General features: G+C 39.2%; 2 protein-coding genes across 3 annotated transcripts; both read left to right on the top strand.

Moving 5' to 3' along the window:
• The first annotated feature begins 2 nt into the window (after positions 1 to 2).
• LOC140923122 (cell-cell adhesion glycoprotein 64-like) lies at positions 3 to 6,022 on the top strand. Of its 2 annotated transcripts, XM_073373193.1 has the most exons (6): positions 3 to 195; positions 274 to 283; positions 2,539 to 2,739; positions 4,019 to 4,204; positions 4,908 to 5,084; positions 5,777 to 6,022. In XM_073373193.1, the coding sequence occupies exons 1-6, from the start codon at positions 56 to 58 to the stop codon at positions 5,909 to 5,911; spliced, it is 849 nt and encodes a 282-aa protein (XP_073229294.1). In that variant the 5' UTR covers positions 3 to 55; the 3' UTR covers positions 5,912 to 6,022. The 2 variants fall into 2 exon arrangements, with proteins under 2 accessions (XP_073229294.1, XP_073229293.1); XM_073373192.1 differs by having other exon boundaries at positions 3 to 283.
• Positions 6,023 to 7,530: 1,508 nt separating this feature from the next.
• LOC140923572 (uncharacterized) lies at positions 7,531 to 10,724 on the top strand. Its single transcript, XM_073373647.1, has 4 exons — positions 7,531 to 7,626; positions 8,490 to 8,832; positions 9,752 to 9,957; positions 10,473 to 10,724. The coding sequence occupies exons 1-4, from the start codon at positions 7,531 to 7,533 to the stop codon at positions 10,596 to 10,598; spliced, it is 771 nt and encodes a 256-aa protein (XP_073229748.1). The 3' UTR covers positions 10,599 to 10,724.
• Positions 10,725 to 12,543: the final 1,819 nt, after the last annotated feature.

The following is a 12,543-nucleotide window of genomic DNA, read 5'->3' as shown; positions in this document are numbered from 1 at the left end:
GCATCTGTACAGAAACTGTGCAATTCACGTTGCCTGAATATTCCCCAGTTTCGCAATGGAGCTGTTCCCGTTGGTTTTAGTTGTTGTGGGGCTCGCTTTCGTTGCAAGCGAATTTCAGTCAAAGCCAACCGATGGGTTTCAAGATTCGTTAATAGAGGAAACTTCTGATGAAGCGAACGCGAGACACGGGTATCAGTTAAAGCCAACCATTGGGTTTCAAGATTCGTTAATGGAGGAGACGTCTGATGACTCGAACGCGAGACACGGGTATCATTGTTACACGGTAAGCTTTAAAAGAACCAGTAAACCGTATTACAATCTTGCGGTGCCCTAGTTCCTCTCTCACCGGGCATCACTGACTTGAATCAGCAGGAGTATACAGCTCTGCTGTGTTGGTGGATAAGGACATGTTCTTAACCTAATTCTGAATCTAAATCACATCAAACGGATCTAGGGTTACATTCGATTATCTTACTGATACCAAGTGGACAATCGAAACAGTTTTTTCGATCACGATCAGTTTTGCAGAATTCAATGTATTATGAAAGCTGATCGGGTTTTCTACAGATCCTACGTTCTGTGGCATATTCGTTTGCGGTCCTTTGCTGTTTAAATGTCAATTTATTGCTTATTTTGGGGCCGTAGGTCTTTTATAGATCCGATATGCTGTTCATTTTTGCATGGTTTTGCCCATGGAGACACGTGATGTGGCGTGGTTCGGTTAATTAGTGTTGGAGTTAAATGTCAGGGCTCTAAAACAGAGTGAGCGGGTAATTTTTAGCAGAGCTTCTCTGTTTGTTGCGCCGTAGCTTACTGATGAGCCACAAGAATGGCGAAACAGCTGTCTACGCCGTTACGACCCCGCTCTGTTTTGTGTTCTTTCAGTGTCGTGTTGATGTCTTGCAAAGTTGATTTTCATGTAGTACGATCAGCTACGTGAAAAAAGCTACATGAAAAAAGAAGGGATTCTTTGAAGGGGATGATCAAATTGAGAGATTTTCTAAGTGTTATTACGGTCAATCCGAAAGCGACCACACCTAGGGCTTTCATCTGTCTTCAGTTTTTGTTTTTGTTTTGTTTTGTTTTGTTTTTTTCACACAGTAACCTTCCGATCCTTAATGTAAAATCGTGGAATAATACTGTAAATGTGCTTTTCGCAAAAGATGTATAAAGGACGGACCTTTTTGGCTTCTTTCATTAGTAGCTTACAACTAGAAAACGAATGAGTTATCAGGCGAATAAAAGATCGACTTCAACTTCATTCAAAAGATAAGGTATGGATAGGCCAATTCTGCAAAATGTGCTTAGCTTCTTACTACACACAAAAAGACACTGAAAAAAACCTTTTAGTAGTTCGCATGGGAAAATCTGTCATCCAAAGAGCTGCGAGTAAATGCCAAATAAAAAAAAACTAACAATGATTTTTTTGATCATGGGAACCACAAAACTCTGTATTTACTTTTAGTGAAAATATTACAAAACTAGGTAAATATTTACAATAAACCTATGATTGAGTCTCTTGCTACATGTTTTTGTAAACGGATGTTATTTTGCTACTTGACAGATGAAAGTTTAAGACATCAGAGACGCCAAGAAAAAGATTATTGTTTGTATACTGCAGACTTCTCAGACGGTTGTCAAAAATCAGGAGAAAAGTTGAGAATACAGTAAAAACACAAGCACAATTTTAAAACGACGACTTTGAAATTTGCCTTTGTCTTATTAATTCTGGATCTGTATCATCTATATAATTTTGCAAAGCCAGTTAAATAAATAAATAAGTTTGGCTCGGCCTTAATTCGAATTAGGTTCGGCTCATGAAAAGTTCGGCGTCTGAACCGGGCCTTGGCGACTTTTCCTAACAATTATCTGAGAAAATTTTAAAGTCGTCGTGTCGTGTGCGTCAACATTGACGTTACCATGGCAACCGAGTTTTGGCAACCACGTTTCTCAAAATTTGCATTTTTCTCACTAAAATAGGTTTTAATTTTATTTTTACGAATGTAATTATTGTAATACTTATATAACACTTAAATTAGCGCTATTTTATCAAAGTTATTGACACTGTTGATGAAATCCAGGCTTTTTAGTGACTAGCTTAAGAAATGAGTTAATATCACCAAATAGCAGACGCTTTTTTAATTTTTAACAGTGTTCATTTCTCCCGTAACTGCATATTTCTCAGATTTTTTGCCTCCTAAGCATCCTTTTATTCTCAGATCAAGTTTTCTTTAAAAATTCCTCGATTTATACGGGTTTTAAGTAAAATGGAACACACAAGATGGCGGATGCTTCCAGTTCCTTTTTAGTAATAAAATGACGTCATGATGACATTACTTCAGATATTGTTAAAACTTATTTATTGTTAGCCAGCTTCTTGATTTTATGAAACAGCCTTACCCTTTAAGTATATTTTTGCTTAAGTGTACTTGGATTCTGTCCCTGTGGCAGGAAGCAAAAGAGCCGGGTCTGAATAGGGTTAAACCTACAAGTAGTTCAGAACTTATTTAAATGTTACTTTGCTCTTGAAACATACAGAGACGATGCTACTACAGCAGCCACTGTCAAAGAGGCCAATTCTGTTACTACGGGCGGTGCTGCCAGTATAGTTACCCATCTGGCTACTGCAGATCGCAGAGCGGCTGTAAATCATATCAGTGCTGTTCAAAACATAACTCGCAGCAGGCTTACGGCATCTGCAGGAATCTCAAGAAACCGGGAGAGTTTTGCCCTTTAAAGGTATTCTTAGTCGATAATAACATTCAGCATTTCATTCCTTTTTTCCCAATTTAACTTTGGTACAAACTAGATGCGGATCATTATATCACTTCCAGGCTATGTTCAAACTCAGATACCGGATAGTTTTTCTTGCCGACACGAAAAGCTACCCGGCATATTATGAACAGCAATGGCACAAACTGGAACAAGTCGTCCACACACGTATCGAACATCGCCGGCCGGAGCGACGGATCAAAAGGGTTTGATGAACTAAATCCCAGTCCTCACTCCTAAATATTTACCTAGCCCTCTCCTAAGCCAACGTGAACACTTACTTCTCATTTAGTGCAAATGTTGGCTTAGGGGAGGGGTAGGTGGGCAGTTTCCCAAAAACGTATGGATTGCATTCCTCACGCCTATTTGTTCACTTCTGGTACTAACGGTCTTGATTACCTGTTTACACTGTACCAAAGTGTGACACAGAACCTAGGCAATACGTGACGCTCCACTTTCCCAATCGGCGCGGCGCCGCTTCGTTACGTTACAGAAATCGTGCTGAAATCACCGTTCTTATGACTTTGTCAAAGGAAGCCCTATACCATTTTTGTGCCGGCGCAAAAGCTGCTCAGTATATATAGTGTGAGCATAGCGTCAGATAAATGCACGCAGACAATGCTCTTTTCTTATTCTGGGCTATTCAAGGGTCGCATGAATTCAAATTCGCTGCTTCCCCTTAAATAATAATATAATCAGTAGTAATATTTATTAACTTACTTTTAATCCTTTATTTAGCACCCCTCTCAGCCCCCTCTCTCCAGTGGGCCACCCGTTTTCGGGGGAAGAAAATAAATACTAAGCCACCCTCTCTTTTAAGCCCCTTCCCCTTCCCCTTATTAATCTTCAATAATAAATGATAGACTGCATTACTGATCAATCACGACTGTAAAACTTCATGTGGACTGATCCGGGATGGTTTATTCACAACTACAAGTTCGGCATGATTTGCTTTTGATCAGTCTTCGGCTACATGACCTCCAACTTCTTGTACTTGAGCTTTTCCACTGTCTACTTTGGTTCTTTTTGGGGAATGGAAACCATCGTCTCTGCTAAAACAAATAAGCCCGCTCTCACATAAGCCACCGTCTCTATTAAGCAGCCCCGCCCCTCCCCTTCCCCACCTCCGGTGTTTGAAATAAATAAGCCTCCCGGGGGGCTTATTAGAGGACTTACGGTATATTGCTCACATATACATAATGTATAACCCTCTAACCTATTGATTATCCATTATATTGTTCTTTAGCCTGACGGATATCACTGTGGTTGTACAAGTGGCTACCAATGCCAACGATACTTGGGAAACTATTACTGGGGAAAGTGTGTAAAGCCACAGTGCTCCAGCGATTCAAACTGTTACAAAACTCACTGCTGTTCCGGTGGCCAGTGTAAACTGAAAAAGAGGGCTGGCCAATACTGTCCTGCCAATGGGGTAAAAATGTTCCTATGCGTGTACTAACTATGTATTTTGTTTTGCTTTTTTGTTTGTAATAACTTTCAAATAAGTTCCAAAAACGAAAAGACCGAGAAACAACGCATGAACAAATCAGTAACTTACTGATTATGTTAGCATGCGTAGCGGGCCGTTTTTTGGTGTCTTTTTGGGGATTCGTTTGTAGCCTCCAAGGTTAAACAAGAAAACAAGGGGGAAGGGAAAAGGGAGAGAGGCAAGGAAGAAACTTATTTCACGGTCATATCTTTTACTTTACGAATTGCGGTTGACGAGAAAATCCGCCTGTTACGCAAGCTATGATTGCAGTTAACTCTGGGGCTGGCACTGAGTGGCTTCTTAGAGAGATGTCCGTCTTAAAGAGTCAAATAAAAGGAGTAACGAAAGGCAGTGACCAACTCTAGGTGTCCGTTTTACAGAGGTGTCCATTTTATGTACGTGTCCGCTAAGAGAGAGTCGACTGAATTTAAGAACATCACCAAAGACGTAAATTTGTCAATTTATATCCCTTCTTTTTAAAATTGTCTTATACTATGTACTGGCGAAAATGTCTTTGAAACTTTTCTCTTATTATTAATGGTCAGGCCAATGTTACTGCCACTCAGGTAACTTCTCGACTTTCTAAAACCGATCAATGACATTAAATCGCCATTAAATTTATTTATTTATTTATATTTTTTTACAGGCCGATAAGTATCATTGTGGTTGTACAAGTGGTTTTGAATGCAGGAGATACCGGGGAAACCGTTATTGGGGAAAATGTGCTTGTTCTGGTGATTCAAGCTGTGCCAAAACACATTGTTGCTCGGGTGGCTTGTGTAAGCCGCGGAGGAAGGCTGGAGAATACTGTCCTCTTAAAGGGGTAAAAACTTATAGTTTATCGAAATACTTTTGTCTTGATCAAAACAGAACTCAGTGAAAAAATGTAGGCCATTTGCACAATGACGTCAACTTTACTACTACGACTGAAATACTCTTGTTCGTTTTTTTTTTGATATTTTAATTTGGTAATCGCGGCAGGATTATAAAAACAAAAGCTTAAATTTGCACAAGAAAGCAGAAAAAAATAAATAATAAATAAAAAAAATACAAGGATTCTGGTGGTAGTAACATGACGTTACCGTGCAAATGGGCTATTCCATTTTAAGCTACTGAGCTAGAGTGATTCCCGAAAAGATCTACCGCGCCCTGGCCGCGATAGACATTGGATAGCGCTTAGAAAAGCGATGTATAAGCGCTATATAAATTCCATTATTATTATTATTATCCACCGGATAAAATCACTATTCAGCGGACAAGTATTACTGGAAACAATTGCGTTATCCACTGGACAGAATTCGGTGGATAGTGCTATCCAACGTTTGAACAACGAGGGATTCACAGAAACAGTCTTTATGCGAGGAAAGAGGAAACTGTATTTTTTTTTAATCATTATTATTGTTTTTGCAAGGTTAGGACCAATACAACTAACTAGAGAAGTAACTGCAAAACCTTTTCCGCTAGATTTCTACTGGATCAGAGATAAAAAATTGTGTGTGTTAATTTTTTTCGCAGGCTGATATCTATCACTGTGGTTGTATCCAGGGATACCAGTGCACCGCAGCTAATGTTGGCAACTATTGGGGGAAATGTACAAAGGTTGTACCCCCGACTGAGGAGCCTGGCTCGGGATTTGGTGAAGTAGAATAACCGCATGATTGAGCCAGCGATACACGAACAAATAAAATTCGTGATACATCATGTATATTCATTCAGACTTAGAGATGGGGGATTCAAATAAAACGAGTTAATTAGGGATGATCAAGTCGATCTTATTTTGATGCTTTGCTTTCGATTCAACCAGTGTGTACTGTGTTGTTGGATCCCAGTCCTTCTGGGGGATTTTGAAAGTGACGTCATCCGTCAAACTTGCTTGGGACGTCTAGCATAAAATGAAGGGTCCAACTCCCCGGGAGAAGAGGTACTCCCTTATATAAGACATATAGGTATGTGCCACCCCAAAGGGTATGGTTTTTGCACCGTTATAGGGAACTACGAAGGTGTATTAACGTATTTGCCGTTTCAATTCCAGATCAATAAGAAAGAGAAATATGCGAATTTGAAATGGATTTTAAGAGAAATCTGTTTGTTGGCATTATTTGTCGAATTGAACGAGATGGAATAAACCCGAGAAAGCTTGTAGCAGCGCAAATTCTCTTTTTAAGTGACGCTCATGTAGCCGTCGCCATTGTTGTTGCCTAAGCTCCCTATGATGTCCAAAGAATGTTGGGTATTTATACCCCCTCGGGCCTTGGAAATTAAAGCAGCACTAGCCGAGGATCCCCCGATATTCTCAAGGGGAGAGAATCGCTTGAGAGAGTGCTTTTCAATCAGAGCTTATTATAAAATAACGTTCGGGATCAGACGACGTCTATGTACAAGTGGAATTAGCTCATGTCAGACGAAACATTATTCAAACTGTGCTAGTTCATCGTTAGCGAGCAAAGTTATTAATGTTTGGCTGTCAGTTTGAATCAATTTAAATCACCTTAACACCCTTGAGCCTTACTTAAGCGTGCTGTGTGAATTGCGGTATAAGCAACGAAATAACATTAACAGGTTCTTTCTTGCTGGATCAGTCTAAAATTAAAGTAAATCAGCCATTTGCCGTATTGCCAGCCTTGCATTCAGTTTTGTTGAAATTACATTAGTTGCAGTGGATATGTGGCAATAATCAGTCTAATAAGAATATATACCTCGCCTACCAAACAAGAGTTTCATTCTTACAGACTGTCAAAGATTTCTTTTCAATTTCAGTATGTAATAAGCATTCCATAGTTATGGAATTTTTAAAACTTTTGCTTTCCAGAAATAATTCAGAAAAATATAGTAAGATTACTTTAACGTAAAGAAAAAAAGTTACACCAGATATAGTCCTCTTTGGGAACGAACAAACCCGCAAAGCATAGTTGAAAAGCTGTCAAAACATTTATCGCATTCATGTTCTAAAGATTTCTTTACTCAGCTTTGGTTACTAAAACCATACAAGCACTAAATGAAACGCTTTTGTTGATGAAAAGTACCGCTTTCAAAGCCTTGAGCATCAAGGCAAACGTCAGCGTAACTCCACTAGAGACAAAATTTGCCAACCAGACACCTACCTACAAAGATGTTAAAAACTTAGAGATATCGTAAGTTTACATTGCGCGAGTAATACACGACAGGTGTGACAGCAAATAATCGACAAAGAGTACAAGTTGGAAGCTATGTCAGTCTTTATTCAGTGCAAAAAGACTTGCTTCGGTAGAGCTATAACGTTTGCCATAAGGATGCAGTTTTTTGTAGCTACTTTAGCGCTTATCACTTTAGCAGTTGCTGTTCGGGGGGAGCAAGGAGAGAGTGACGGTCAGGCCCAAAGAGACTATGTAAGTATTCCGACTTAGTTTGAGAAAAAAAAGTCTGATGAAATTTTTACTGGTTTCTATTATGAATTACTATTTACTTTATTCTGTTTTAAAGGAGTTGAGACTCCCAAATCTAAATCAAAGAAACTTGATTCTATAAACTAATCTAACTATATCAACGTTTCATTAAACCCTTTCTCAAGTTTTTTTTTAAAGTCGTTGGTATTGTTTCGTGTACATATCTTTCACAAATCTACACATTCAAGTATCAACTGTTCTGTTTGCAGTTTTCATGGTACTATGGTACAGTGATTTTTGTTTAAGATTTTAAAATATTTTGTGTTCATTTTCCGACTCTCTTTAAAAAAGGGTAATCTACTCTCTAACAAGAGGTACATCTAGCGTTGTACTGCCGCTTAAAAGCCATTTTCATTAGGCACGACTCTCCTAAGGCTGCCAACCAATTTCTCGTCCCGTGAAATTTGCAGTATCTAAGTAGAGAGGTTGACTAATATTTTATTATTTTGTCAAGACAACTTTCTTTCAGAGCAAAAACACTTTGACTGAGATATTTCGACGTTGTCAGAATCAGTGAATCTTCATCAGTCGAATCCTCGATTCAACTATCGGTCACGTGACGATCGGAAATCACGTGACCATTTTAACCTCCGATAATTAAGTCCAGGCTCCCATCCCTGAAAACAAACACTTTCTTGAAAAACATTATTATTCGATAAAATTTTACTGATAGGTCACGTGACCACCATAAATCACGTGACTAATCACGCGGTGGGTTCATGCTCCCAACCCCAAAAAACGAACATAAACGTTATGTTTCCGGAGAAAAAAAATCGATAGAATTTTAACATCCTTTGATTTTTTAGTTTCAATGCGGTGGTCATTACTGCACAGATGGATTCTATTGTCTGCACGGAAACTGCTACCCAAAGAGACGCTGTGGCCACCACGGCCACTGTCTAAAGGATCAGTACTGTGACAAGTATCAACAAGTCTGTAGGAAGGGTGTCCGAAGGTGTTCGTACCATAACCAGTGTGGATATAGACAAATTTGCAAGGGTGGGAAGTGTAAGGAGCGAGAGTGTTTCGGGCACAGAGACTGCCCTGACAGTGATGCCTGTCACTACCCCCCAGGGATCTGTCTGGCGTACACAGCTTACTGTCATGAGGGATACAACTACTGCAAGAGAGGATATGTTTGTGTCAACAGTACGTAAAATTTTGTCTTCTGCTTTATTAGGCTATTAGTATAGGTAATAGCATGATTAGTAGTGATATTTGGCATAAATACCACTCGTGATATTTCAAAATTGTTATACGTAATTTCACGAGCCGTTAGGCGAGTGAAATTTGAGACAATTTTGAAATATCACGAGTGGTATTTATGCCAAATATCACATACCCGCAAAAGGTGGTAATTTTCACATGTAGGTATTTCAAATTAAGCTGAAATACCACTTCTCTAAGCCAATCAAATTGCAGAAATTTCTCATGTAGTAGTATAAATGTATCTAATAGTGCATGATGCGGTATCGACATACTTTATTATTCGCCGCTTTAGAAACGAGAAGAGCCGACAGGTACCAGAATGCGTCCCGCAGTTGTTACTGGGATTGTTACTGGGGATACACCGGTCAGCTATCGGCCATTTTTTTTGTCTGTCTCTAGTGAAAGTGATAAAGAAATTAACTGCAATAACCGTGGACGAGGATCCTACTGGTTGTCAACGTTGGATGTCTAGAAAAGAGATCTAATCAGCTAAAATATTAGGAACCAAAACACGAGAATTTCAAAGACTATTGCAAAGCTGATCACAACAACGTGTATTGCTTTCTCATGACAATATTTCGGCTGGCCATACCAGCCTTCTTCAGGTTTACAGATGTTGTTATAACAAAGGAATACACGTTGTTATGATCAGCTTTGCAGAAGTACTAAAACAGTCCCACAAATCTTTGCGCAAGTAAACTAGGCCCAGTCTCTCTAGCTTCAAATTGAGGCGGTGAATCGTACAAACAGCATCTGACCTAATTCGTAGCTGAAACAGATATTTTGGCCTATATACAGTGTAGTTTACAGCGCCAAAGACAAAAGAGTTAATTGTATACATGTTACGTTGATCTCGTAGGAAAATGCGTAAAGATGGAATGCGGTAGTGATTTTGGGTGCAAGATTGGCGATCATTGCGTCGGTGGGTTTTGCAAACCACAGAAAGACTTCTGTAAGACTGATGGTGACTGTTCCAAGGATCAATGCTGTGTTATTAAAGGAAACGGCGAGAGGGGAGGAGTTTGTAAGAGTCTGCGCAAACCGGGAGACTGGTGCCCACTTAAGGTAAGGAATTCCCTGCTTTTTTTAATCCCTGACACAAGACAATACTGTTAACAATATTCTCTGCTTGTTCTACCATCTCAAACATTTACTAATCCAAAATATGATGTATACCTTCTTGGGTGCACTTGTTCGATAGATGAAACGCGAGGATTTTTCACGATTTCCATGCCATAAGTGAAATATTTTGTCGCATTGTTTACTGACACTTCAGATGTACACGAGGTTGAATTTTTGATTTTCCCTCAATTAAGCTTGAAACCACTTCACTAAAATAATAATGATTATTGCTTATTGTGCAATATGCAGTTATGTATGTGTAATACATTTTCTCATTTCTATAAATGCCGAATACGATCGCAGCAAAAAAAGATTCAAAAGTTCGAGAGGGAACAGGGTTGAAACGTCTTTTGAAACTTTTCAGCGTGACTAATTGACGTAATCATCTCACTTGATAAGCCAAATATTATGTTTACTACGACTAATGTGCCTAAATTATATTTTTGTTTCTTCACCAGCAAAATTTACAAGCCTGTCCTTGCGTCTCCGGCTATGTATGCAACGTTACAAATAATGTTGTATGGGGTAAATGCCAGGCCGTGGACGGGGGATCTGGGTCCGGGTCAGGATCTGACGATTTCTGAGTGACGTCTTCAGCAAGGAAACAATTATTCCATGGCTTGAAAACAACAAGTGTTTTACCAAAAAATGGCAGAGTTTTTTGAAGTTTTGCTCTTGTGAAGATAAATAATTAAAATAAAAAATCAATCAATCACAATTACAGATGCTTGTTATTCTATGGGTGTTATAATTTTGATTCAGAAACATTAAAACAAACAGACGTACTCATCATAGTTAAAAGAGTGATGTGATGCTTCTTCTGCCCATGGTAAATTACAGTTATGAGATGAGGCGGAGTATGAAATGAAGAATTAAATAGATCGAGGAGGGTGTTCTGGCCTTGGAGGATAAAAGTGACCCTGTGAGATCTTCTTATAATTCTTCACATCACACGAAAGCCAAACAAATGAAATAGTTTTTCAGTTATTAGGTAATAAAATTATTTCCACCTTCAACAAAACATGTGCGCCTAGATCTGCGTCGTTAAGTTCCGGTCTTCATGGCCTGTTTCTTGGTAGTAGGTTGTAGCATTTGCCATCTGATGAGTGGTATTTTTGCTATGTTTTCTATGCCATTTTAGTCGATAGTTCGGGTTTTTCTTTTTTCGTGAACTTGTGAAATCGTAGTCTATTCTCCGCCAGAACAACTAAGCTGCCACCCCTTCCCCTGTCCTTTTCTCAAACAAATATAAGTTCAATTGACGTCAGTTATACTGATATCTGCAAACATGTTCCAAATTTGGTCAACGGTAGCAACTTTAGCCTGGGACATATGCTAATCAGAAACGGTAATTTTTTTTAATAAATGATAATTCAAGTCAATTTCTCAATACCTCCTGTCTCTGCCCCCTGACCACTGATTCATGTTTCATTAGCTCAGTCTTTCGATCATGAAAGCAAACATTTAAAGCAATAATCTATAAATACGACTTGCTTTGCGAAAGTTTACTGTTAAACTTGTAGAAAACGTTTTTGCGTCTTAAGTCTGACAAAATGGAAAATCGAATAGTAAACATAATTTACATATGCTTCCAGAAAACGATAGGCAGAGTATTTTTGGTTGTACAGTACCCAGGAAACTCCAGACGGTTCACGGCCGTTTCGTCTACGAGTTGTTTCGGCGCCAACGTCCTGTCGTTTCGGTCACGTGTTGGGTCAGTTCCCAAGCTGCTTTCGCCTGATCAGTAAATGAAAGAACGAAGTATATACATGCCTATCGCACTTTTTTGTATCATGGCTGAGAGAACTGCGAAGCTTATACATGCGCAGCGCTCGTTTCACTTCTTAGCGGAAGCGACATAAGACGTTAGCGAACGCGACGTTAGCGAAACGAGCGGTCACCAGTAGCACCCTGCAGACATGGTCCGGTGCGCAATGAACAGAAAGTGATCATACCACCGCCAAAAGACTGGCTAACCATAGTTAGAAATTTGTTTGCATCTCTGTCTTAATTTTTGGTCAGCTCTTGAAGTTTACTCGACCTTTACTAACGTTTCATTTGCCCATTCTATTCTCTTCTTCGTCTTTATGAGTAAAAGTCAATTCAACTCACAAAGACTCTAACTAGCTGATAAAACATTCTCACCTAATTATTTAACCAAAAATTCAGTGCTTCTTTTTCTTAAAAGTACCGCACTCAAAGCCTTTAGCACCTAGGTAAACTTAACGCGATCCTTTGACAGAGAATGCTCAAACTATAAATTCAAGTTCACAACTTAAACCTGCGTATATTTGTTCAGAGTACAACCTGTCGCAAGCTAACAATGGGCATAAATGTTTCCACGTGGAAACACAGGAAAGTGTTGTGTTTTTGCCATATAAGAGCGTGGCTGACTATTTTACAGCACAGAGGAAGCTAAACAATTGCTGTAGCGGTCTCCAGTACGCTGCCCAACATGCAGTTTCTTGTCGGTGCTGCAGTGCTTATAACTTTGTCCGTTGCTGTCTACGGAGAATATGTAAGTATTCA

Source organism: Porites lutea, chromosome 13 (genome assembly GCF_958299795.1).
Source record: "Porites lutea chromosome 13, jaPorLute2.1, whole genome shotgun sequence".
Lineage (NCBI taxonomy): Eukaryota > Metazoa > Cnidaria > Anthozoa > Scleractinia > Poritidae > Porites > Porites lutea.
Note: the sequence above shows the minus strand (reverse complement) of the source record. Positions and strands in the feature narration are given on the sequence as shown.

What these genes read in the sequence shown, in the direction of transcription:
- LOC140923572 (XM_073373647.1), top strand. Translation starts at nt 7,531, where the DNA reads ATGCAGTTTTTTGTAGCTACTTTAGCGCTTATCACTTTAGCAGTTGCT. An exon ending in GTCAGGCCCAAAGAGACTAT is followed by an intron (nt 7,627 to 8,489) that starts GTAAGTATTCCG and finishes TTGATTTTTTAG; the next exon opens with TTTCAATGCGGTGGTCATTA. An exon ending in AGGATATGTTTGTGTCAACA is followed by an intron (nt 8,833 to 9,751) that starts GTACGTAAAATT and finishes TTGATCTCGTAG; the next exon opens with GAAAATGCGTAAAGATGGAA.
- LOC140923122 (XM_073373192.1), top strand. Translation starts at nt 56, where the DNA reads ATGGAGCTGTTCCCGTTGGTTTTAGTTGTTGTGGGGCTCGCTTTCGTT. An exon ending in AATACTGTCCTGCCAATGGG is followed by an intron (nt 4,205 to 4,907) that starts GTAAAAATGTTC and finishes ATTTTTTTACAG; the next exon opens with GCCGATAAGTATCATTGTGG. An exon ending in AATACTGTCCTCTTAAAGGG is followed by an intron (nt 5,085 to 5,776) that starts GTAAAAACTTAT and finishes TTTTTTTCGCAG; the next exon opens with GCTGATATCTATCACTGTGG.